Source organism: Amblyomma americanum, chromosome 5, assembly GCF_052857255.1.
Source record: "Amblyomma americanum isolate KBUSLIRL-KWMA chromosome 5, ASM5285725v1, whole genome shotgun sequence".
Lineage (NCBI taxonomy): Eukaryota > Metazoa > Arthropoda > Arachnida > Ixodida > Ixodidae > Amblyomma > Amblyomma americanum.
Genome location: NC_135501.1, coordinates 127,835,444 through 127,862,527, shown reverse-complemented (window position 1 = coordinate 127,862,527; position 27,084 = coordinate 127,835,444). Strand labels below are relative to the sequence as shown.

The following is a 27,084-nucleotide window of genomic DNA, read 5'->3' as shown; positions in this document are numbered from 1 at the left end:
AGAGGTCTATCGTAGCAGTGGCTATTTGGGCGATTTGTTTCGAACTTTCTGTACAGTTTTTTTTGCCCCTGAACTGCCCATAAGCTCACATCACCACAACTCAAAAAATAGGATGCTAGAAGCACTAGCTTAAAGCGCCGCCGACAGCTGTTTACCTGAGGCATTGAGACAGACGCTACCTACAGTAATTTCAAAAAGCTAAAATACCTGATTTTACGCTAGTTTTCATGTCCGCCAGCCTTTATCAGTTTTAGTGCATATTCGGCCTCCAAACTGTGGGTGGTGGAAACAAAGCTGCTCGAGCCTGGCTTGTGGTGTCCAGTCCACTACTGCAGGCGCGCCTTGTGTTGACTCTCCAATCGCTCTCGCAAATCGGCCCAGTGGTCACCGCGAGAGACTTGGTACCACCGCCGCGGGGTCATTTGCTTCTGCAGCAGCGGGAAAGCGATGCGTAGTGCAGTGGTTGCTTCGTGCGCGCCGCGTAGTCCCACCTCTGGCCCGTCAGCGGGACGGGGTGACTGTGAGTGTGTATAGCTGGAAGACGACATGAATGACAATCTACTCTGTGGACTTGGCGGCTTATTTCTTTTTGGCGTGTCGGTCTCCTCTTTGAGGGGGTTTATATGTGCCGGAGTGCAGCCCCAGTGTGCGTATGGTGATGGCGGTTCGCGGTCTTCCACTGGCGGGAAGCCCGAACCCACAGTGGTTTGTCGCCTGTGCCACTGGGACGCCATAAACCTAATTTTAAAACAACTTTATATAGTAACTCTTTTAATGAAAGCGCTTGCTTCATTGAAGCTTATGCGGCAATACTTTTTGTCACGGGGTATGCGCCTCTTGCAATTTTTTTTATTGATATGGGCATAAAAAGAGTTGTCCGCTCCTGATTGCGGCGTCGGCTACTCCTTTTCACGTAATGGAAGAAAAGCGCAGCAACTGGCGACAAAACGCTCAGCAAAGCACAGCTACAAATCGCACAATTCACAACACAAATAATACAAGGGACACGCCAAAAATGCTAACATAAGACATAAAAATATACTATAAATAATGAAATTACCTATTCACATAAAATGAGTACGTAATACGCAGAAGCAATAAATAATAAGCACAGTAAATGGTATGAAACCACAAATTGAAGGTATGAAAGAAAAAAATGAGCAACAACAATAACTATATGAGATACGTCATATACATGGTAAAACACAAATATTGCTCCCAGCACACTGGAGAGAACAAGACGAGGCGAACAGTAACAGAATTTTATCAAGCAATACATTGCACCTGCCGAAGATTCCACTGTGCTCGAGGAAAGATTTCAGCGCTATGATCGCCCGTTTTTGTAGCACTTGCGTCAGCCATATATCGAATACTTTTTTTAAACTGAACAGCCGTCATATGCTACCTTTCTGTGGAAATACTCAAAGACAGTTAAAATGTGTCGCCTGTCTGGCAGCTCCGTCGAACTGGTGGCCTTATAAAGTTAAATGGTCATTAACTCATTGGCCATTGAGTCTGGCGGTGTGACAGGTGTCTAACATTCTTCCTTCTTGCGAAAAGTTATGCATCGGCCTAACAAGCCAGTATGTGAAATCAAGGCTACCAAGCGGCAGTAGCCTACCTGCGCCAGAAGAAAGCCTTCCCCTTCATGGACTCAAATAAAGTTCATTCTCCCTCGGTCTGACAGTGTTTAATGTAAGTAACAAACCGCGTGGTCACAGAAACAAAGCGGATACGCAGCTCAATCATGGAAATAGGTTCTTGCATGCATGTAAGAAATTTCGTGTGCTCTGTGATTTTATACATGTTCCAGCAGCTGGTGTCGCTTTATATGCTGCTGTTTGGCTGCTCGATAATGAGTTTCCTCTTGGCGTCCTTCTTGAGAAGAGAACGTCGCAACCGCTCCCAGAAGTTGGGTTCTCCCCAGCGGAGGTGGTTTGCAGCTTGCACATACAGCCTCAGATCTTCGTCAAGAGCACCAGAGGCCACATCGTCCACGAGGACCACGAGCAGCCGATTGATGTTGTCCTGCAGTGCTCGCTGGTGCGCCAGCCGGAACTCCCAGCGGCACCATTCGCTCGCAACGAAGTTCCTGTAGCATTGAGAATGCACAGAATGAACTGGTGGTCGAGTTGGTCAGACTTGGTTCTTGTAAATCCAGTGCAATGGCTCGAATTGAGACAAGGACAAAGCACAGCGGCATGTTTTGTCCCTTCCTGGTTTGACTTCGAGCCGTTGCGCTGGTTTTACAAGAATCATTGCGAATGCACGTCGTAGTTTGCAAAAATTTGTCTCTGCACGGACACCCTCAACCGGAAATAATTGTGTGCGGATTGGTTTTGGCCACACCCTATGCTCGTTCCCATACCGGAAACGATGCTACTCTTGGCTTTTTGTTGCCATTACTGCACTTCGGAACAGATATCCAGAACCTCTGCAAATAAAGCCCATTGGCTGATGACAATAACTGGTGTATCAAGCTCGCATACAGGCAAGTGGGCTGATCAAGCGATTCATCAAACCGACCACTTGCCGCGAGTGAGTGCGAGACGGCGCGTCAAGAAATGAAAGGAATGGAAACCATGGCACGAAGCGGACAAAACCGGCATAGACACTGGGAGGGAGCGAAAAGCGCAAAGTGCGGGCGTCTGCGCGGAAGCAATAATTGTTTATGCGAAGACAGAAGAAAAGCAGACGGCGTGGGCGCACAGCTCTTGGGACCAAGTGCGTGTGAATCCACGGCCTGGAAGATACATGCGTGCCAGAGACCCGCGCGGCGAGGAGGACGGTATGCAACGGCGTCCGCTCCGTGTGGTCGCCCCGAGGGGAGAAAGTTACTTGTGTTTTGGCGCCGGTGTAGGAAACACGCACTGAGGCTGTCCTCCTCGGCCGACACACGTCGGCAACGTTCCGGACCATCGAGACGCTCCTTCGGCTACGCTCCGTAGGCCCCGGCTACGTCTCCGTAAGCGGCATTCCTCACCACCATCACCTTGAGTACCGATTGGACTGTTTTTGGCATTCTCCGTTCGACTGCTACATGGACTCAAGAGACTCTAATTAGAAGTATTTGGCATTGTTCTTAACACCACCTGGGTGTGGAAACCCTACCGAACCATTGCATACTTATCTATGTGGTGTGAACCTTTTTTATTTAGTTTTGTAGTTCACGTTGAATGTTTCATTGAACCTCGTTTTGGGTGCCGTACACCTTTCTGGTTATGACTCACGTTCTAGACAGATAGTGATACCGCTATATGATATTTGTGGTTCATATTGAACACACTTCCAAATTATGTGATTTAGAATTTTCCGCATTGCACTACGTCAATGGCATAAGGCTGGATACTACGACTGAGAACTTGTAATTTTCTTAGAAAGTCCGCAGGAAAGGCCACATTTCCTGAACTTCGAAACTTACAACCTTAACGCCCTGCGCAGCGGAGACTTCAGGACAACAGGCGGTTTCTCAAGTGTTACCGGCATATTTGAGTGAACAGCATAATCTCTTGAGCATAGGTAATAGTGGAGGCAGTGACGCTGCATTCTGTAACCAAAAACTGCCGTGCTTAGAGCGCTCAAAAATTATTTTTGGAGCACCTTTACTATGTTCCCGTTTTGAAAATCTCGAAGTGTTTTCACAGGCTATTTTATAAATTGTAACTAATTATAACTGGTAAAGTCTGCTCCGGTAACCCGCATGCTTCGCTCCTGCCATACTGTATATTCCCTTTCCCACCTTCGAAGGCACGAGCTGACACACTGGGGTCGCCGTTTCAGTTTCCGTCGACGAGAAGAAGCTTCTGAGTGGCTAGTTTCGTCCTGAAAGTGTGTGCATTCGATGAAGAGCACATTGACCATTCTTTGGCGGCTGCTACGTTCCCGATTAGGGATGATTAGGGACAGGAGAGTGCTCAGGAAATCACGGCATATTTTAATGGGTCAGCACTAGGAGGAGCATGAAGGCGGAAACTGTGCGGCGGCGTCGGAGTCCGTGTGAAGCCTCCACATGCCAACGGTGACATGTAGTGCTTATGGGGATTTTCCTTTCTTTACCTGCCACCTGCCAACCTGGGAGGAAGGTGCCCGACGGAGAATTTTCATTTTTCTCAAATGACTGAAATTAAAATGACTTATATAACCGCAGGCCTATGCTCAAAAGAGACAGCCTCCTTAAGATTTACGTGTATCTGTGCAAAGATGAGTGGTGCGGAAGCTTTTCGTTCTCGCATTGCTCAGGAGGAGAAGCCTGGGTCTCCTAAGTAACATCGGTGGCTGTGATAGAAACAACCACCTGCCTGTGCAGTGGCGGCTCGTTTAAGCGTTGCGCCACTGTGACGGCAGTGGTAAGAGTCTTCGCCCCTAAAGTAATGGCCCCTGAACGTCTACAGGGCATTGACGCAGATTTTGTTTGCCCTTTCTCTATTCGTAGCTTAGCGGCGCCCTCGTGCTTGTCGTACTTTCTTGAGAACGCACTGTCTTCCCCCTTTAGAGAAATAGTAGCGTGCGCTTTGCATTTCAAGCGAAAAATGTGGACTGCCGTCCGCGTTCCTTGGTCACTTCATTTCACGGATGGGCCTTCCTCTGCACTTCGACTTGAAGCGTGTGTGTGTTTCCCGCTTATTATATAGACCCCAGAGAGCATTTCTCCTCAACCGTCGATTTTGACACCGATGCGGAGCAACTTTCGACTAGTGCCAGTGCGGCGAAGAGTCTAGAGGCCTCGCGGTGTCCGCACAACCGCGACGTGGAAATGGTCGCTGGTAAGCAATTATTCTTATTTGGCGACACGCATCAAGGGTTTTTGCAGAGAGGTAAGCTGGACAGGCCCTAGAAAAATCCCAACAGTGAGAGGGTGTTGAAGGATCGAAAGCTTTTTAAAACAGTATTTTCATTAAATTCGCATTCTGCTTGGAAATTTCAAATTTTTTGGTGCGAAGTCTTGCTAGTCTTCATCGCCGAATACGGCCGTCACAGAACGACGCGTGGACCACTGTCTCAGCGCAGTTGCTGCATGGGAATGTGTCATCGACCTTGAACCCACACTCTGAACAGAAAGGAGTAGGCTGCCCTCTAGCATACTTCATTTTACAAAAGGGCTTCTTTCACTCCCGCATAGGCACACTCGTGTTTAGAATGCAAGAGGAAATCCCAGAGAGCGTTGAGTCGAGAACTGAACGACAAGCACAAGAAGCAACGACGGCGCTTCAGAGAAGACTAGCAGCAAAACAACGAGCGAAGGATGGTCGCCGAGAAAAAGAGGACGCCCTGAATTGTGACCGCACCCCCGTGGCAACAGCCGCGCGCAAGGTGTAGATGGATAGGGCGGCACAACCGCCGACACCCCCGTCATCCTACGCCGGCCCCCTACAGCGCAAACTTGTAAATTTTCAGCGGCCCCCGCCTCTTTTGAAATAAAAGCTGTCTCACGTCTTCGCTCTCGTGGACAAGAGTGGAATCTCAGAAGCTCTATGCTTCGGCTCTTAGTCTAAACTTGGAGGACCCTTGGGTTCAGCACCGCGAAGGAACGACGTCGTTCAACGAACTTCCCTGGATTCGCACCAAGAGAAGACTACAAGCTTCGCGATGACGGACTCCTCTGCTCTGGTACCCATTTAATGTACGCTAGATTTACGTAAACTGGCTACTCGGTTACGGATACTTTTATAAGCAAAAAGCGTTACCACCTGAGGGCGCTTTTGTATCTACTTGTTCGTTGCATTGGTCTTTGTTGTAACCTTGTTTTATCTCTAGTTCTATTAGTATTCTTTTAGTATCGACGCTAAAAGGGCGCGCTTAGATTTGTTTCTGCTGTGCTTTGACATTTATAGTAATACGCATGTCATAAAATTTTATGCGTAGGGTACTGCAGTTCGAAATGCTGGTTATCTACAGGCACGACGCAAGCGCCAGTGCCAGATTTAAAAGGTGAAGAAAGGTACAGATGCATGGAGTGCATTAATAATCCTAGCTTCCAACTTATTATACAAGAAAATTTTAATCTTTTGGTTGTCTCACCATTGCGAACATCAAATAGCATCCCAGCGATGCCGATATCTACAACCACCGCTTATCCCGCACAAACCACCCACAGCGGCGCAATATTTCGCAAGCACTGGCTCTCCAAAACCTTCTGTCTTTTTTTGTTGCATGATGACGCCAGGAATTCTAACGAAGCGCGCTCTATTCTGTTTTCAGAAATTTAGCTGCCGCGTCGCTCGGTTATTCACGTTTGTCAATAGGAGCAAATAAAGACAGACATTATCAGTCAGAATGGAGGAAACTCCTATTTGCCATCGCATTCGCAGGAACACAATAGCAATTGGGGTGACGGTTTCTAATAGGGTGGACCGATAAACGTCACTAACGCACTATTTAATACATGCTTAGGTTCAGGACTTCCGAAAGAGCAATAATACGGCATGCCGTAGTACCATGGGTAACATTTTGCACGATGCAGCAAAGCAACCCTCGTAAATGTGAAAAAAAAAATGCGTCTCTGAGAAAAAAAACAAATCAAAGCTTGAAGTTACTTCCCTTGAACAGCAACCGAGAAATCAATCAGCACACGTTACGTCTGTTCCATTCGTCACCGCGTCAGGAACGTGGCTGCACAAATAGTTGCCTGTGTGTACGACTGTCAGCCATGATTTCGATTTCCTTTGACTACCACGTTCTTTGAAATAATGGGGATAAAACTAAACCTGCCGCGGTAACCTGCTTTCTGCATTCAATATATCATAGTTAAGGTGAGAGTTGGTCAAAATAATTATTGAAGAGGTGCCAACTTTGGTCACGTGGTTTGAGTTATCCAGAGAGAAACCGATTTCAATGCTTAGAGAGGGGAGCGCAGTTGGTTCGCGTTTTTGTATTCTGCCGCTCAGGACGCGTGAGAAATATTCCACTGAGCCATTGCAACAGCATCGTGAGACCTAAGCGCGTGTGGTGTTTTCATACGCGAGGCCTTTTTCATTCGTCCATAAAAAGAAAAAGTTGTTTCGAACAAACGGGTAGCGTCCCTCACCTTATTATCACTTTGGGCACTATAGGCGACTGCTGTAGCAAGGTTTACCCAAATCGAAAGCAGAACCTGGATTGCTGTCCCGATGTGATTGATAATGAGAAGTTGAGTTTTATTTACCGTTATTGTTTTTTCGTCGGTAAAATCAAAGGCCTGTTAAAGAAGGCTTATTTTAACAATGTTGTTATCAGGTTTGTACATATAGGTCAAGGTCATTTCGAAGCGACTACGAATTTTCTCTTAGCACGCTATGAACGCTTTAAATAGACGTGCGATAAACTTGCTACCAATTTTGATTACCTAAGAAGATTACCACTAAATCTCAAAGAAAACGGCCAAAGCCAGCTATAACCAGTGATTTCGGACCTTAGTGTTCGAAAGGTCTGCTTTCCATTTTGTGGGCAACGCCGGAGAGCTTGTGCGGTGGTGACTAAATCTGGGCTACCTTGTCGAAATGTGTAGTGAACAAATAAAAGAACCATATATCTCACTGTGTGATAACGAGCAATGACCATCTGGAACAGGCGACCGCGTCGCGGATAATGTCCTGGAGCAGGAATCCACCTTTGAAGTTGCGCTCGTAAGTACAGCACGAGAACCCGAAACCTTCCAGCCTCGAGAGCAGCTGTTCATCCACCCATCTCGCATCTTTGTTGCTGAAGGAGAGAAACACGTCGAAGAGCTTCTCTGCGTCCACATCCTCTTCCGCCACGCATTGGAGCCAACCACAAACACCCCGCACGCGCAGCCACGCCTTGAGTTGCCTCTCAAAGTTGAAGTACGCCGCTGAGGAAGTCAGGAAGACCAGCAGTACTCCTTTAAAAAGACAGCAAAGGGTGCAGGATAAGAACGCATGTCAATATCTAACCCTTTCTGTATAGAGATAGTTTGCTAATAGCTCACCCATTACATAGAGTAGGTACTTCGCATATTCTGGAAATGCTGCCGGGCAGAGTTGTTTCTGCCCTAAACCTGCGAAATCCTTGCGAGACACTAGCGTGTTCGGACTTTCTGCGCATGTTATGCCTCCAGCGTCTCGAACCTGTTACAAGAAAAACATCATAAAATTAGGAACATCCTCAATAACATCAAGAAAGGATTAATTTCGAGATCAGAATTTTGTGAATAATTAGAATGACCTGCATTGTCTCCTTAGTATATAAGACAATACTGAACATGATACTGAATTTGAAAATAAAGTGTTTATTTTGCGCATAACTGCATAAAATAGTGCAGTTGTTTACGGATGTCAACAGTGGAAACCACTGTTGTATAAAGTAGCGTGTGGAATTGTTGTGAGTGTTACTTATTAAAAACCTGCCCAGGAACACTCTGTAGATATTATTTTTTCGCCTGATATCCGCATATTTTTCTCCTTAAGCATAAGCTAAATAACGCCCTCACTAAAGGTAAAGCTTTTCAGCTTTAATCCATGACTTGGTCCGAGCTCAAGCACGAGTGCATAAATACCCAAGTACCAAATCAAAAGTAAAGGAGTTAGATAAGGTGCGAATAACATTAATAAGTTTAACATACCTTTTGTTCCTACCATTCAAATATGCGTAAAAATTTATAACCCCTTTAGTTCACATGAGAACTGTTTTATAGACGCCTTTTCTCTTGACAATCAACTAACATGGTCTTTCCTCATTTGTTTCGCATATACCAGTAAAAAATTCATAAAACCAACAACCGGCTTTGTCAACGCGGCGCCTTGCAAGAACAAATATATACCAGCATTTTTTACCCAGAATACATGATTCTAATTTTGTAGCCAAACCCTACGACCCATTAAAGAGGTACAGACACCAAATTCCAGGGTTGTACAAAGACAGTCATACGTTTCCTTTGTACGTGAGCACCATAGAAGACAAGTAATAAACTCAATTGAAGTCTAGAACAATTTTAATCTCATTTTAGAGTGGGAAAATGCTCGCTCTTGAAGTCCGACCCATCTCTAGTGCATAAACCTGACGTAGGGACAGAGTCGAAAACACATGAGGCATTTCTTCAGTCCCTGCACAGTTTTCTGACCTAAGGGACAAAGTTTTGCGGTTTTGCGGCCTGCCAACCTTGCTCGCGAATCTTTCTTTTCCTGCATTCTCACGACTGCAGCGGTGCTCATGACCAACGAGTCAGCGCATGCTGTTGTGCCGAGCCCGCCAGTCACGCAGTCCTGCTTGCGTTTTAGTTTGCGCAATTTTATTTTGCATCCGGTTGCATTTCTATGACATGAGATTACGTTTTGGTGTGCTCTTTTGTGTTATTCTCTTCTTGCCTGTGCCTAACTATGGTCTGGAGTGCACATAAAAATAAAATAATAACCCCCTGAATGGCAAAATGGCTGTCAGGAAAGGTAAGGCAGTTGGATAGCACGCACGAGCTAGATAGAAGGTTTTCGACTCGACGATCTCATTAAAGGTCTTACCACACGGGGGTTTCCTTCGATCCACTGCCTAAACGGGTAATCGGCGCAGTCGCAATCATATGGATTTCCAGAGAGCCACAGGGAAGTGAGATTCCGTTCTTCCACGAGGGCGTGCGGCAGCTTCGTCAGCCTGTTTGCGCGAACATCGAGAGTCTCAACCATGTCGGGAAGAACGGATATGTTGAGACTTGACAGCCAATTATTTTTAACGGACAGGACTTGGAGTTGAGGGACACTTCTCCGGAGAGTGGGGTCGAGTTGTTCGAGATGGTTGTCGCTCAGGTCCAACTCAGTCGTGCCTTCCGGCAAAACATTGGGCAACTTGGTTAATGCCTTCGACGAGCAATTAACGACGATCCCTCGGGCATGCCCTTGACGACACTCGCAGCGGCAGACTGCGGGACAGTCCTGTGGCTGTGTAGCCAAGTCCTTCTCGGATAGCTTGAGCAACGCGTTTCCTTTGCGCCAGGGTGGCTGCTCACATCTCGCAGTCCATACCAACCGAACTGCACTGTCACGACGCACAAGCCACGCTAAGTTGCAGTCGCACATCAAGGGGTTGTCTAAAATAGTAGAAAAAAAATAGAAGCCGGTTGAAACGTTACATATGTACCATATATATCTTGCACGGGCGGCTTTAGGCTGCAAATGTATAATAGAACCTTCAACAAACTTAAGACCTTTACCATCAATGGTGCGATAAGCATGTATACCGAGAACAAGGGCTGAGAATGGGAATTATTGTAAATTGAAACAGGTATGCAAGATTGCGTTTTCGCATACGCTTTTCAAATGGACACGCCTGCATGTAATCTCATTCGTCTATTCGCTGTCTGAGAAAACAAAGGGCGCAAAAACACTGGCTGTATGAAAATTATTATTATTATTAACAGGTGTTCAACGAAAAAGACTGTAGACATTTTTGCTGCCGGCTCGTCATTTGAAAATTAGGAATTTGTTTTGTGCTGAGAAGGTTCTTGTTACCAGGAATTTGGAGCAGCGATCTAATTCATTTGTTTGCAACCTCGTGACATATGACCTGAAGCAGTCAAAAATTGCCTGTCTGCTCAAGCGGCAACAGTCACTGAAAGGTAATAGAAATAAGATTGCCTCAAGTTTTGATTTATAGTTTTGATTTAGTGTTTGATGCTGCAACAGGGGCAGCATCAAACACCTTTCATAAAACAGCTTTTTCGCAGGGGGGGGGGGGGGGGGGAGGGCACCTCGATTTGAAAACAAACGAATTGAATTGATATCTATCTACAATAATGATAAGGAATGTTCATAGCTCATTGGTGACCGCGGTGTTGTTTGACTTCTTGCACAGAATAAAAAATGGCATTTTTTGAAACCTGGCGAGTTTTCTGCCAGCTAATACTTGCATATTAAAAGCCAAAAAGCTTTCACACTTACGAAACACGGGGGCTAATATTAAAAAAACAAAAGCGTATCAAAGACTTCAAAATGTGAAATAGTTTTTGCTTCTCCCAAGGAATAGCTGATTAAGAAAATTTCCGCAACTTAAGTACACTCTGGACGTTGCATCTTAGCCCTTGTCAAGAGTGTTCTTGTAAACTCTAGCAAAAAGTTCCAGAATTATAAGCTTACTACATTATATGATTAGCCTGCACTAAAGGTTCTGTCGGTTACTGGTTTGGTGAGATAGGTAAGAAATGCATTGATGATAAACATATGTCGATAGTATTTATATTATCCAAGCATTATGGCGCCATTGAAAGAATTTTCGTCGTTTCTTTTTTTCAAAGAATAATTGGTTTCACCTTTCATTTATGAGAGTCCCCATGGTATAATCAACCGCAATCGCACCAAGTAAACAGGAATACAGACGTCCAAACCATCGCGAAACCAACGCAGAATTCCAAACTTATCAGTGTGCAAAAGAAAAAAAATACAACACCGCCTTGCGTTGGTTTGAAACTGACGCAGACGTGGCGCATTAAGTGCTGCAGGCACTTGGACAGACCGGGAACCGTATCGACGGTGCGCAGCTGAAACTATGACTGGCGCCGTAGCATACGTCGCTTGCAGGTCTCAAAAAGGATAGCGCCAGTACTGCAGTAGCTGCAACTCTGTAATGATGTTCCTAAGAATTAGACAGCTACAAAAAATCCCCCAAAAAATAGAATAAATAACAACTAGCCGTCACATTTGTAGTGGTGTTCCTAAGAATCGGACAGGCACAAAAAATTGGAAAAAAATTGAATAAATGAGAGCTACTTTATTCTTACAGGAAAACTGGCGCTCGCCAGAACCCTGGTCCAAAGGGCAAGCCAATAAAATTCATCCGTGTTATAAGCTCTCGAGAGCATTTCGTAGCTTGGCGACTGGCGGTGATGGGTGGCTCACTTTGGCCGAGACCGCCAAGTGTGCGCTGCACCCAAATGGAAAGTTCTAACGTGTAAGATCATTACTTAAATATATGCAGTTTTGGCCACATTTCATAAGAACTCACCAAAAATAATATACATAAAGCTGTGCATATATGCTGTAGTGCTTAAAGCTATACGTTATACATGCCAAAAAAGATAGCCGGAAGTGGTTTGAACGATTTCACGTGAAGGGGCCATCCAGTTTATTATTTAGTGAGAGAGGAATCATATAATAAAAAACACTGAAGCATAAGGCCGTGAAAAATTAAGTGCCTGAGAACATCCTGTGTACAGCAGAATACGTGGTGAATATAGAGAGCGAGCCACAAGACAAAGGACAGAAAAGAGTGGTAGACACACACGCACGCTGATGAACAGTGAAAGACCCTTTTTTCTCTACGCTGTCTTGTGGCTTGAACTGCATTTGCGCCATGCAGAACAAACTAGCCCGTCAACACGCTCTTGCAAAATGAGTACTGAATGGTCGATGTACGGCGCATAACGGAGTAAGCAGTAAGAAAATAACTCGATAGACACATACTATAAATTCGGCGGCAACAAGCAAAATTTACGCTCAACTCGCCGTTAACAATAATAGGCTGGCATTCCTCGAATAGCTTGAAGGAATGAATGTAGTGGCTCGAATATGACCTGATTCTGGTGAATTTGCTTGACATATTAGGTTTGAGATCGAGCCACAGCTTCCAGCCGGATTCTGGAAGAAGGATTACACTCGTAGGGACCTTCTCGATCACACTATGACGATGGCTTAGTGTAATAGGCTTAGTGTACTCTAGACGGCTCGTACTGGCAACCACACCTCATATCCCGGCAGGGCCGAAGACGTAAAAGTAAAATTTATGAAAGAGAATTTTTTTATTACCAGGAGCAACACGGGTCAGGTATAAGTACATAAATTTTCTTATCGACAAACGGTATGGCTGCGTTCGTATGTCAGTTTCCGTCGCTATATGGAAGAGGTTAGAGTGAGCAGTGCACACCTGGAAACACCAAATGCAAAAGTCACCTCCCGACTGTTCGCCTACCATCGCGTTTTGCCACAAACTCTGCACAACGTTCCTACCCAGGTTCTATAGTACAGTTTTAAAAGGCTGTCATCAGTGAAAAAAAGTAAAGTATACATGCGCAACGCACAAATGCGAATGGCCGTCTTTTTTCACATTTGACATTTTCTCCACATTGAATGCAAAATTTACAAATGCTTATCTCTTCCCGCAGCACGCATTGGCATGGGTTGCTCTAACAAGGCACACGAAGCATGCAGTCACATAAGACCTAAATAATGGGAAATTCTCTTCATGCAGTGATTGCAAATACTGTCCTTTTGTTAAAGCGCTGAACGGCATGCTGGTACTCATCATTATTTTTGTCTTCATATATTTTGCGCGTTTATTAATGAAAGAAACTGCTCAAACGTCCACTACGCAATAGTTTTTCGCGGAACTCATGAATGGGACAGGAACAGCGCCTATCCTGTCCCCTTTATTAGTTGCGCTAAAGAGTATTCCGTCTTAAAAACATGAACCAACTAGCCCTAAAACAAACGCTGCTGAAGGTCCACACTGCAGGCTGCTCAAAGAAACCACAATCATACATCTGATGGCGCTAAGTCTATATTTCCAAACTTCAATATCGTTTTCAGTCTTTTGAAATTTCAGCAGCTAACAACAAATATCCAGTCTTCCTAGAGTGTTTAGTGCCAAATGTAACAGGCAGATAAGTGTTATCTTTACGGTGAAGGTAATGTAAGCATATCAAAATTCATAAGTATGTGTTCTGGCATTCCCCAATGAAATAGTGCGAAAAAATTTTATTACCAATTAATGAATTACAAACATTGGATTGGAGCAAACCGCACTTCATGTGACTGCAGATGTTACTCAAAACGGTACATTTTCTCAGGTATGTATCTACAAACAATTGTCATTTTCTGCACCTAAATGAACACTAGCCCTGTTAATTTGCGTTACAGTACTGTCGTCGCCAAGTGGGCTTTCCCGCTCTTGTCGATACAAATATGCTGAACTACGCATTACAAACTAGGCTGAGGCTTCGCTTAGGTCTACTACCGCCTAGCACAAAAAAAAGTAAGCTTCAACTGTTCCATAAAATCACACTTTCACAGGAGATGCTCAAAATAAAATCTTACTATGCAGGACAATGTTAGGCGTGACCACCACGTGAGGAGGAAAGTCGCTTCGACGCAGGAGCTCAATCCGGTTCCCCGAAAGTTTCAGAGTTCGAAGGCGCACAGCTCCGGTGAAGGCTCCTTCTACGCTGCTGATGTTGTTCCAAGACAGCAAGATGGAGTTTAGGTATCCGTTTCTTCCAAATTCTCCGTTTTGCAAATTTTCTATTGAATTCATGGTTGCGTCAAAGTGCTGTAAGCTTGGAAGGTTTCTTAAAGATGCGTTAAGGGAGAGAAACTGGTTCCTTTGCAGGAGGAGTTTTACTAAAGTTACAAGCCCTTTGAAAGCATCTCTTCCGACCCACTGTATATTGTTACGACTTAAATCGATCTCTAAGAGCCCAGTGTTCTCCTTGAAAGTGTAGTCTACTACATGAGAAATAAGATTATCTCTTAGGGACAGCTCCATCAAAGACCTGAGGCCGGAAAAGCAATCGGTGATAGAAGTGATGCGATTTGACGATAGGTTTAACTTCCTGAGTAGGCGTGTGTTTTTAAATGTCCCTATCACACTGTGTAACATGTTCTGCGCTAAGTTAATGGTTTCTAATCTTGAACCAGTAGCAAACAAGGTCTCGTCTAGGTAACTTATGTTGTTCCGATGTAGGTCGACGCGAATCATACGGTCAAGCGCTTTGAAAGCCCCAGGATCTACATTAGTTATCCTGTTACGGCTCAAAACGAGCACTTTCACATTACGATTTGACGAGGCGAACACAGGTACGACATCTATGCTGTTTTCTTCCAGGTTGAGGTACTTCAGTTCGGGCATCCTAGATGACACAAGTTTCCGGATATTCATTATCATGTCGCCCCTGAGAAAAAGCGTCTGAAAAAGAAAAAAGATAAAGTACAGCGGTTACATCTAACCATAAACGAAGTGGTTCTTTATTGAACGCACCTGAGAGGAAACACAAGCTTGACTGACTAGGCTACAATTTGTATTTATTAAATCTCTGGCAGCGAATAAGAGACAGTGATGTGGCGACAAGAGTGGGGCGACGGTCACAATTTTACAGCATTGCGTTACCACGAAAGCCATCTTAAAAAGTGCACGTACGCTCCGACGTTTGCTGCAGTCTTTACTTTATAATCAATGGTTCGACGAAAGTTTGTCTGGTCAGACATTGTATTAAAGAAAAATGACTGCGGTCACTGACCATGTCATGAAATTCAAAGACGTTTCGGAACCTCGTACGGGTTCCTTGATCACTGAGCGGTACAAGAAATTGTCGCGACTTATATACGTAACACGTGGCGCAAGGAGCGTGCGTAGATGGGTGGCATGGTGCCTTGCACCCGGTTCATGGTAGCTGGTGTCGATTGTATGATTAGAGATTCCATCAGCCGCCGAGATGAGTCGTGATAGAAGAAGTTGCTTTCAGTTTACTTTATAGTGGTCCAGCGATTCCATTTAGTTAGCTAGCTAAAAGGTGGGTCAGCATTAGTGATTAGTGGCCATTTGTTAACCAGAGGTATTCTCTTTCTGAAGCAAGGATATTAACTGCTCTTTCAGCTCAGGTACTTAGGCAAAGGCACAATTCACCAGCAAGGAGACTTTTTATTTCTGGCAATACAAATTCACGGCCCATCGTCAAGGCTTTTATGCAGTGATGCATGCCGACACTGTCCGCCCACAGATTCATTGTAAATATCGGGCGTGCGCACTTTTTACAAGCCAGAAACACGTCGACAACAGTGGATGTTATTTCATTGAAATGCATCAGGCGGGCTTCAGCTATGCGCCCAACGTCAGCTTGAGGAGTGCGGTGCCATTCGCATCACTTGAACAGTATATCGAAGAGCGCATGCGAAAAAGATGCGCTAGACTTATAAATTACCAGCCTCCGGCTGCTGATCAAGAAGGTTTCTATATCCTCTCTGTGGGCATCATAGCGACCAACATTGAAGCCTTGCGGCAAAACATACCTGTATGTTCTGCAAACATGCTGCATTACAGTGCTCTGGAGTTGCTGCGGAATATCGCGACGCTTGGTGGCAGAGACGTGGGGCGGCATCCTCCAAGCTCTAGCGTTGGCTTTGCCGTAAACGTCTTTTTGTGAAGCCTCTGATAGGCGCCGCTGGCATTGCGCAAAATCGCATTTGCGGTTAAAGATCCCCAGGTGGTCGAAATTACTTAGGAGCCCTCGACTACGGCACCTCTTTCTTCCTTTCTGCTCTTAGTCTCTTCTTAATCCCTTCCCTTACGGCGCGGGTAGGTGTCCGCCGAAGTGTGAGAGATACTGCGCCGTTTCCTTTCCCCAAAAACCATTTTTACCAACACGCGGCCTATACATCCTGAAGGGGAATCGCGCGTCGGTTCTCATACTGCCGTGTCCTCATACTCGACCTACTGTCATCAATAATAACGAAGCTTGTAAGGTCTAGTAGTGCAGGTAGCCTTTTAAAAAAAATAATATAGTCTACGCGATACAACCACGACCCCTAAGCATTTATTTTTGAATTTTTGAAATCATTGACGCTTAATAATGTTTTGATTGTGTCAGGGCTGCGAGCGCGCTGAAAGTGTCGGAATTTTACATTGTCAAATTTAATATACCTGTATATCACGCATTTGAAAGCTTTGGAAGTGTCATTCATCCCACTATTTAGACGGAAGACTGCACCTGAAGCTTAACTTTCCCCGCACTAAAGAACAGCCCATAATTTCGAATGCACGGCCCTTTTCGCAGCCATGGAGAGCTTTGCGGTTTTTTGGTCACGGTCGAAGACAATAATGCCTCCCTATGAGCAAATCAATACGAGGTAAAAGGAATGCCATCAGCATTCTCCTCGGCCACGTGACTTCATGTTAGGCTCGAAATACGCTCCAATAATTGCACTCAGAAGGTTAGATTTAGTAACCCTCCTTTCATTCCGGTCCTGGATGAGCTGGATATATAAGAACCCCTCCATTTTAGCAGTCAGAAGGATAAATGTGTAATTGACCCGTTGCTGTTCTTAGCGAACTGGGAACGCGCTTACCTAGAGCGTAGATTAAGGTAGCTAAAGCTGCCATCAACGCACGCTTCATGAAAATAGTTCAAGATGCTCATGTGTCCTAACTTTTTTGCGGCATTTGTATTTTTCAATTACGTTTCGGTAAAGCACAGTTGAATGTCGAGTGTACATCAGTGTCTAACGTCTATTGTCTTGTGTGCGCGTCTTTTGCATCCGCTGGTACAATAGAGCGGCCTCTATTGTACATCCTCATATTAGTTCTATTCTCCATTTTTTGTAACCCTTATTTTTGGGGATCGTAAAATAAAGTTTTTCTCCTCTAGCACATGCATTTTTTATTTCTGTTAAAGCTTCCTCGAAAGCGCCATTGGGTTCGTTTTCATTTACAGTCGTTGCATTTTGGGCGTGTTGGTACGATATGACATATAAGATTACGCGCACAACGAGACGTCGACGGTCTGTCTTCCTCCGTCTGTCCTCATCTCCGTGTGCGCTCGAACTTTCATTTCATTTACAGAATGTCATACGCTACCATTATGTTTTTTTACCGGTCTGCGCCGGCTTCAGGTGGCAACACAATGTCCTAACAGTGATTCGTTTCGACTAGTGCCCAACTAAGCTTTAGGCGAGCCAGTTATATAAGTGCTCGCTTTCTGTCAAATGCTTTCTTGATAATGGTCAAATGCACTAATGGTCCCTCCCTCGTACTTTCTGAAGCATCGGACAGGATGCACTGTCGTTAGAGGCTGCCAAGCGCTTCAAAACGCCACTTGCATGATCCGTGCGCACCTGTGTAGTGGCTAAAAGTACTTTTTACAAAGGCTGCAATGTTTTTGAGGATGGTCACTGGTCACTAAACGATTAAAGATGAATTTAAAACTTTAATGGCTTGGTTATGGCTTATGGGGTTTAAATGCCACAAAGCGGTTCAGGCTACCACGGACGCAGCAGAGAAGGTCTCCGGAAATTTCGGCCCCCTGAGGTTCTTTAACGTGCAGTGACATGGAAAACTACACGGGCCTCTATAAGTTCACCTCCATCGAAATTCGACCGCCACGGCCGGGATCCGGTCCGCGTTGGGGTCAGCAGCCTAGCGCCATAACCACTCAGCCACCGTGGCGGTTAAACTGGCAAAGATGGACTAAAGAACAGCCACGTTACGTTAACTCTGAATGAGTTGCGCACCTGCTGAAGCGTAGCATAGGAGTGCTCAATTATTTTTTGCATTTGTTTAGTGGTGAATAATTTAATAATTATTGGTTTTGGGGAAAGGAAATGGCGCAGTATCTGTCTCATATATCGTTGGACACCTGAACCGTGCCGTATGGGAAGGGATAAAAATGGGAGTGAAAGAAGAAAGGAAGGAAGAGGTGCTGTAGTGGACGGCTCCTGAATAGTTTCGACCACCTGGGGATATTAACGTACACTGACATCGCACAGCACAGCGTGGTGGTGAAGAGAAAGGTCCAATTTATGGGCACTGCGCTTAGCAACCTTTACGCTCAGCTACGCATTTCGGGTGAGTATTCTCAGTCGTCTAACAAATATTTGAAAGTTAAGAGTGGTGTGTCCCATGTTTTGGTCACACCGAAATGCGGCAGCGCCTGTCCTGAGGCTAGATATCAAAGTTTTGCAGATTGCACTTAGGCTGCATTTACGCAAAGCAGCCAGATTTGGGGCTGAGCACCGGGCTGTCAAAGAGATATGGCTAAGTTACTCATGTTGAGTAACCTCATGAGCTGTCGCGTATGTGGTGAGGTGACATATTGAACTTATGCTCAAATTTCTGAGGCTTCCTTTACGGAAATGGGTACTATATAGCCTAGCTCTGAGTGGGTCACACCCAAATGCTTCGCGCCCATTCTAAGGCGACGTGTCTGGCTTTTGCGCACTGTTCGAAGGCTGCTTTAAAGAGAAGCCGGGTAGGCCGAGAAGAGCCCCTGTTGTCTCACACATACGGATAAGATGCACACGTTCATAGCCATGAGTGAGCCAAACCTAAAACCTCTCACGTCCGTGATGAGGGGAGATATCAGATTCATGCACAATTTTCCGAGGCTACCCTAAGCAGCACCGCCTGACTCTCGCGAATGAGACTGACCGGTTAACCCATAGCTCTAAGCTACTCATATTCTGTAGCAATGGTAGTTAAATCTGAATGCAGTCCCTTCAGTACTCAGGATGATATGAGCTTTATGCACAGTGCAGTCTTGTGTCCTAAATGGCTGGAGCATATAAAGGCAGTGTCAAAGCTTAATTTATAGGTAAGCATGGTCTTTTCAGCTATCGTATCGGACGCCTAAACATGCCTTTAACAGCGTAACAACATCAGCAAAATTAGCACGTATGCCCGCTACTAACGGGCTGAGAAAAACCCACGTCACTTTTATTTTTATTACGAATTATAGCAGCACTTTTCGGATGAATGACGAAGCATGCTCATACCAACAATGCAACTCAATACTTGTTCTTGGTGGTCAAAGAAGAGCGTAAGACAGCGGGTGAGAAACAGAATTTCCTTTGAAGACAAATACCCGCAAGAAGACTATACATCAATTTGCCCTCATAAAATTAATACCTAAATGTACACAATTTAAAGCTAATCATACGCTGGAAACAGTTTTACCCCATCTAAGTTTCACGTTTCTCTCCAAACATTGCGGATAATGCCCGGATGTGTGGAGGGCACTGTCTGCAGTATGCGCCTGAGAAGCCCTGTTTTGAGGCTTCAAGCATATCCGTTCCAGTGAGCCGCGTCTTGCACAAATCTGATGAGCTCTTCCCTCACTTTGTTCGGCAATCATTCCCAAAATTTTACTAAAGTGCAAATTGAACAGTGCGAGCCAACTACATAAGCCACTATATGTATCTCAGCTTTTCGATGAAGTAAAAACTGTCTAAAGTTCTCACCAGTTCTAGTTCTGCAATGTTTTAAAAAAACAAATATATCCGCTATAATAAGCCATTGTGAGCTTCCTCCAGGACAGATGTCTGAAAGGGGGGCAAAGAGTAAGGTACTGTTACGGCATGCACCTTTGCCCTGGCGGTATTATTAAAGCTACGAGGCATGCGCAGTCTAGAAAATATGCGGATCTTAATTACAACTGCAAATCGCTGAACAGCCCAAAAAAGAGGCTTACCTGCAAGGAATGCATGCCGTCAAAGATGCCGTTTAGTTGCGTGATGCGGTTTTTCCCTATGTGCACTTCTCTCAGATTTCTTGTTTTCTCGAAAAGTACGGCCGATAGGTGGTGGATCTTGTTGTGGGACAAGACCAGGTGCTCCAGCTTGGGCATTCCCATCAGATATGTTTCGCTCACCTCTTCAATGCCGTTGTATCGCAAGTCGAGCTTGCGTAGTTCAGGTAATAGCAGTGAGCCGTGCAGGACTTTGAAGGCGTTCAGCGTCGCAATGATGCAAAGCAAGCCCTTCGCGGAACTCAAACCGCTTGGTAGAGAGTTCAGCATGCTCCTCTTCAAATGAATGCTAGAAACTCTATTTGCAGAGCCTATGGCAGTTTCACTAATGTCGCGCAAGGGGCAGTTAAAGATAGCGAGCTCATGTATCGTGCGATTCTTTAGAAACTTAACAGGTAGCTCAGTCAGTGAGACGTTGAGGAATGTGAGTGTTTTGAAAAAGATACCTTCCAATGCGGCCAAGTCTGTGTCGATTTCCTGGAGATTGGAAACGTGACTGCAAGACGCAACGGCTCCGTACTTCGAGGCGTAGCAGGAGCATCGCTGCAGCACAGGACAAGTGATGTTCGGTAACCGCCCCTTACGTGCAAACACGAGACTGCACGAAGTCGCAAAAATCAAGACAAGTGTATTTAAAAAAGATGTACGCATTTTTAGCAAATAAAAGTTCCAAGGGACTTCACATGTGTTGATGCCTTCAGTTTTCTTCTGCCAATGCACGGGCTCCACACAAGTCCGAGGCTCAAAGAAGGTGCACTTTCGACGGAGATTGAAGAAAGCACAGTGCAGACTGGAGTGAAGGCGTTGATAAGCATGCCACCGGGGCTACCTCTATCACAGGGTTCAACAAAGCTTTCACCCTGGGAACGATGGCATTCACTGGACGACACCTGTACCGTTATTTTTCTCGCGGAACAGCAACGTAACGTGGCCAAGAAAGAATAAATGAGTGGCCATCGAGCTTTCCACTGCCAGAAGTTTACTGAAACAGGTTCACTGCCAGGGAGGAACGTAACGACGACGTGGCTGACCACCAGTTTACATACCCTGCACGCGCGAGCAGCCGTCACAGCTAGCACTGCCCGCACCAAGAGCGTGCATTTTACCCAACAATATACTTGCCGTAAAATTCACACTTGGGTTACTTTCTCTGTGGTCAGCCGCTTTCTTGTTTGATGGAAGAACACTTGGAAGAACACTTCTGGGACCCGCTTGCCTGGCTCTACTTCTGAGACGCGACGCCCAAGACACGTGATAGACGGGAAGAGCAGATAACTCTCGCGGCGAGCATGCAGCGAAAGATTAAGAGGGGAGCGGGGGATTGTGGGAGAGTTCGAGAAAGCTTTGATGCCTTCCGCCGCACTCGAAAAAGACGCGTTGAAATCGAAGGAAGTCCTGCATCCGCTTGCTCCGGAGATCCGGCGACGTAAGAAAGGCAGCTGTTCGGTTTCTTGGCGGAGATACGTCTATTCTAACCTTTCCAAAACATAACAATCAAAAGTAGCGACACATCTCACGCTATGAATTTGCCAGAAGCTGCCTTTGAAAATGTGTTTTTTCTTGTCACAGCACGCCACAAAATTACAAATCAAATTTTCTTACCAGTGCAGATCTGTTCTCGATCAAAGCAGACCAATTTATTGGCTGCAACGTAAAACAAGTAAGCATGCTTCCGCATAATTGTGGAATAAAATTGGTTTTCTGAGCGAACTGTCGTTTATATTACGCGGTAATCGGTGTTTAAATTAGTTCACACAAGCGATTGCCTAAATGAAGATTTTAATGAACATCAGAAGAAACGCGAGCACTAATACTTACAGGGTGTTCTAGTTGTGAGTACATGGCTCCTGTTGTTCTGTGACAGAAGACGTTATCTTGCCTTCGCATTACATACCATGCCCATATACATTATTTTTATTCCCGCGTTCCAGGCGCCCCTCACGGCACAGTTCCTAGTTGCGATTTCATCGCGAAAGTTCAAAGACTCTCTGCTGACATTGGAACTGGTATATTGTATGCATAATGTTAATGTATGCATAACGTGACGGCAAGTCGATGAAGACAGGACTACATGATAGATGGAGAGGGAGGAACTTAATGGTGGTGGGTCTAGCGCGAGTTTTGTTGTTGTTAGGCTATAAAAAAATTCCGCATACCCACACTGGAGGATCGGCCAAGAATCAGGTGGTTATTCACCTGTACTCAGGTAATAAAAAAAAGCACACGGGAACGCAACACCGGAGGATTCTTCCTGATGCGCAGAAAAGGGATAAGCGCTTGAATTCAAAATTAGAAATAATAAAAATATTAATTATAGAGTGAGGGATTAAAACAGAATTATTAAGTCAAAATATCGAGCGCGAGTGCACCGTGCCGCGCCATTGTTAACTTTGTCGTCACCTAGTCCGTGACACTACCCGGGGCCACCGAGGGATTGTCCCGTCCGCGCGAACAAAGAGCAGGCCAGTGACGATGAAACGCAGGACGTGCCGATGGTCGCGATAGGAAGGATGAACATCCCGTTATATATATCTGTGTATGTGTCCTTTTTAGTCTGCTTTGTATATATATATATATATATATATATATATATATATATATATATATATATATATATATATATATATATATATATATATATATATATATATATATATATATATATATATATATTTAAGGAAGCCAACAGTCGCGGAAACCAAGGGGCACAGGGGAATGTTTTTAATCTTTTTTTAATTTGTAGTGCCAATCAATCGGTTTAAAGAAAATTACTTATAAGGCAGCAGAAAAAACAACCATGCCGCCGGTGGGATCCGAACCCACGACCTCCGAATATTGCGTCCGGTGCTCTTACCAACTGAGCTACGGCGACGGCTGTCCAATCTGCTGCTCTCGTGGGTATTTATGTTTATTGCGTGTAAGCGAACCTCGAGAGTGTTCACCAGCGCCACCCTCGACCATAGCGGTGGACGTAGCACGTCCTGTTAAACCGCGAGTGTGACGTAGAACGTCATCTAACGGCGACGGCGGAAACTGTGCGAGAGCCCTCTTATGCTACCTATGGCAACAAGACTGCCAGAACCGAGACCCCCGTTAAGCTATTAGCAGACAAGGTAAAGGAAATGAGGGGCTCGTTTGACAAACATATTAAGGAAGCCAACAGTCGCGGAAACCAAGGGGCATAGGGGAATGTTTTTAATCTTTTTTTAACTTGTAGTGCCAATAAATCGGTTTAAAGAAAATTACTTATAAAGCAGCAGAAAAAACAACCATGTCGCCGGTAGGATCCGAACCCACGACCTCCGAATATCGCGTTCGGTGCTCTTACCAACTGAGCTACGGCGACGGCTGTCCAATCTGCTGCTCTCGTGGGTATTTATGTTTATTGCGTGTAAGCGAACCTCGAGAGTGTTCACCAGCGCCACCCTCGACCATAGCGGTGGACGTAGCACGTCCTGTTAAACCGCGAGTTTGACGTAGAACGTCATCTAACGGCGACGGCGGAAACTGTGCGAGAGCCCTCTTATGCTACCTATGGCAACAAGACTGCCAGAACCGAGACCCCCGTTAAGCTATTAGCAGACAAGGTAAAGGAAATGAGGGGCTCGTTTGACAAACATATTAAGGAAGCCAACAGTCGCGGAAACCAAGGGGCATAGGGGAATGTTTTTATTCTTTTTTTAATTTGTAGTGCGAATCAATCGGTTTAAAGAAAATTACTTATAAAGCAGCAGAAAAAACAACCATGCCGCCGGTGGGATCCGAACCCACGACCTCCGAATATCGCGTCCGGTGCTCTTACCAACTGAGCTACGGCGACGGCTGTCCAATCTGCTGCTCTCGTGGGTATTTATGTTTACTGCGTGTAAGCGAACCTCGAGAGTGTTCACCAGCGCCACCCTCGACGCAGTAAACCTAAATACCCACGAGAGCAGCAGATTGGACAGCCGTCGCCGTAGCTCAGTTGGTAAGAGCACCGGACGCGGTATTCGGAGGTCGTGGGTTCGGATCCCACCGGCGGCATGGTTGTTTTTTCTGCTGCTTTATAAGTAATTTTCTTTAAACCGATTGATTGGCACTACAAATTAAAAAAAGATTAAAAACATTCCCCTATGCCCCTTGGTTTCCGCGACTGTTGGCTTCCTTAATATGTTTGTCAGACGAGCCCCTCATTTCCTTTACCTTGTCTGCTAATAGCTTAACGGGGGTCTCGGTTCTGGCAGTCTTTTTGCCATAGGTAGCATAAGAGGGCTCTCGCACAGTTTCCGCCGTCGCCGTTAGATGACGTTCTACATCACACTCGCGGTATAACAGGACGTGCTACGTCCACCGCTATGGTCGAGGGTGGCGCTGGTGAACACTCTCGAGGTTCGCTTACACGCAGTAAACATAAATACCCACGAGAGCAGCAGATTGGACAGCCGTCGCCGTAGCTCAGTTGGTAAGAGCACCGGACGCGATATTCGGAGGTCGTGGGTTCGGATCCCACCGGCGGCATGGTTGTTTTTTCTTCTGCTTTATAAGTAATTTTCTTTAAACCGATTGATTGGCACTACAAATTAAAAAAAAGATTAAAAACATTCCCCTATGCCCCTTGGTTTCCGCGACTGTTGGCTTCCTTAATATGTTTGTCAAACGAGCCCCTCATTTCCTTTACCTTGTCTGCTAATAGGTTAACGGGGGTCTCGGTTCTGGCAGTCTTGTTGCCATAGGTATCATAAGAGGGCTCTCGCACAGTTTCCGCCGTCGCCGTTAGATGACGTTCTACGTCACACTCGCGGTATATCAGGACGTGCTACCTCCACCGCTATGGTCGAGGGTGGCACTGGTGAACACTCTCGAGGTTCGCTTACACGCAGTAAACATAAATACCCACGAGAGCAGCAGATTGGACAGCCGTCGCCGTAGCTCAGTTGGTAAGAGCACCGGACGCGATATTCGGAGGTCGTGGGTTCGGATCCCACCGGCGGCATGGTTGTTTTTTCTGCTGGTTTATAAGTAATTTTCTTTAAACCGATTGATTGGCACCACAAATTAAAAAAAGATTAAAAACATTCCCCTATGCCCCTTGGTTTCCGCGACTGTTGGCTTCCTTAATATGTTTGTCAAACGAGCCCCTCATTTCCTTTACCTTGTCTGCTAATAGCTTAACGGGGGTCTCGGTTCTGGCAGTCTTGTTGCCATAGGTAGCATAAGAGGGCTCTCGCACAGTTTCCGCCGTCGCCGTTAGATGACGTTCTACGTCACACTCGCGGTATAACAGGACGTGCTACGTCCACCGCTATGGTCGAGGGTGGCGCTGGTGAACACTCTCGAGGTTCGCTTACACGCAGTAAACATAAATACCCACGAGAGCAGCAGATTGGACAGCCGTCGCCGTAGCTCAGTTGGTAAGAGCACCGGACCCGATATTCGGAGGTCGTGGATTCGGATCCCACCGGCGGCATGGTTGTTTTTTCTGCTGCTTTATAAGTAATTTTCTTTAAACCGATTGAATGGCACTACAAATTAAAAAAAGATTAAAAACATTCCCCTATGCCCCTTGGTTTCCGCGACTGTTGGCTTCCTTAATATGTTTGTCAAACGAGCCCCTCATTTCCTTTACCTTGTCTGCTATATATATATATATATATATATATATATATATATATATATATATATATATATATATATATATATATATATATATATATATATATATATGTATATATATATATATATATATATATATATATATATATATATATATATATATATATATATATATATATATATATATATATATATATATATATATATATATATATATATATATATATATATATATATATATATATATATATGCTTTCTTTAATTCTGTACTGTAAAACATTTCTGTGTTTATACTGGCTGTCGCTGCTCAGTAAACGTCTCCGGTACTCAGTCGAGGCCAAGTGGGACCTCTTAGCCCGGAGAACGTTCGATTAAATAACTGCAGAACAAATTGAATTGATTTGAAAGAGAAGATCTAGGGCTAGCCGTCACAATGACAGAGATAAGCAGATGATGATCAGATGAGAACTGGTCCACAAAGCAGCCGGCACACAGGTCACCTTGAGCCGATGGCTGAGGTCCATGCACGCACCAAACGTCATGGACAGAGGGGCTGTGGTCTCACGTGTCTCGGATCGGTCGGCTCGCTTAGGGTCTGTTCATAGGATCAGTTCGTCGTGTTTTGTGGTCAGGGCGCGGGGCGGCATCGGGGCGAACAGAATCGTCAGTTCTGGTCAAGAGTGCTGGGCCACAGCCAGTCGGTGCGGACCAGGAACACCAGGCCGAGCAGTATGGCGATTAATACCCCGCGCCTCCACCAAATGTTACGTGACGTTAAGCAGATGAAGACAGGAATGATTTAATGGTGGTGAGCCTAGCGCGTGCACTCTGTAGCGCGCCACTGCCCATCGAAACAGGGGGAATGCAATGCAAAATTGGCAAATGCAAAGCGTTATGCCGAGAACTGAAACCTGGGCGTTATCGGCTGCGGCCACAGCATAGTGTTGTCGTGTAGCGGCCACTGATGTGTTGGCGCCGCCCTTGAATCGAAACCTAGTCACTGGAATACTTATTTACATTTATTATAGTGGTGCATGAACAAAAGTAAACATAACTGTCAAGCTCCACCCTAAATAGGTGAGCCAGTGCTTCCGCCTAAAATAAATATTGACGCGACCGATTTTCGGCTACCCGGCGGCACGAAGAGATAACTTTCGCTGGCCACGGCACGACAACATCATGCTATCGCTGCAGCCGCCCAAGCCTCGCGTTTAAACTGCAACACTCTCTCGCGCTGTTTATTGCACGATATCGCCGTCTTGGTCAACTTCCACCTGCGGCGCGAG

The 27,084-nt window shown here is 45.3% G+C and overlaps 1 protein-coding gene and 2 non-coding genes across 6 annotated transcripts; 1 reads left to right on the top strand and 2 right to left on the bottom strand.

Annotated features, from left to right (window-relative positions):
* Nucleotides 1–43: 43 nt before the first annotated feature.
* LOC144132680 (protein toll-like) lies at nucleotides 44–21,499 on the bottom strand. 4 transcript variants are annotated; one of them, XM_077665269.1, is made up of 6 exons: nucleotides 20,150–21,499; nucleotides 14,010–14,877; nucleotides 9,450–10,012; nucleotides 7,925–8,063; nucleotides 7,534–7,837; nucleotides 48–2,092 (listed from the first exon to the last, which is right to left on the bottom strand). In XM_077665269.1, the coding sequence occupies exons 1-6, from the start codon at nucleotides 20,855–20,857 to the stop codon at nucleotides 1,828–1,830; spliced, it is 2,847 nt and encodes a 948-aa protein (XP_077521395.1). In that variant the 5' UTR covers nucleotides 20,858–21,499; the 3' UTR covers nucleotides 48–1,827. The 4 variants fall into 4 exon arrangements, with proteins under 4 accessions (XP_077521396.1, XP_077521395.1, XP_077521397.1 ...); XM_077665268.1 differs by having other exon boundaries at nucleotides 59–2,092; nucleotides 7,513–7,837; nucleotides 20,150–21,497; XM_077665271.1 differs by lacking the exon at nucleotides 14,010–14,877 and having other exon boundaries at nucleotides 7,513–7,837; nucleotides 21,341–21,495.
* A 1,505-nt stretch (nucleotides 21,500–23,004) lies between these two features.
* TRNAL-CAA (transfer RNA leucine (anticodon CAA)) lies at nucleotides 23,005–23,078 on the bottom strand. Its single transcript has one exon. It is a non-coding gene; the product is annotated as a tRNA-Leu (tRNA).
* A 1,077-nt stretch (nucleotides 23,079–24,155) lies between these two features.
* TRNAP-CGG (transfer RNA proline (anticodon CGG)) lies at nucleotides 24,156–24,229 on the top strand. The gene has a single exon. It is a non-coding gene; the product is annotated as a tRNA-Pro (tRNA).
* The last annotated feature ends 2,855 nt before the right edge of the window (nucleotides 24,230–27,084 follow it).

Bases quoted from the DNA above. Each gene is read 5' to 3' on its own strand.
- LOC144132680 (XM_077665268.1), bottom strand. From the start codon at position 20,857: ATGCGTACATCTTTTTTAAATACACTTGTCTTGATTTTTGCGACTTCG. The intron at 8,064-9,449 runs GTAAGACCTTTA...TTCTTGTAACAG, and splicing joins TCGAAGGAAACCCCCGTGTG to GTTCGAGACGCTGGAGGCAT. The intron at 2,093-7,512 runs GTGAGATATATG...TCAATGCTACAG, and splicing joins TCATTGCTCGTTATCACACA to GAACTTCGTTGCGAGCGAAT.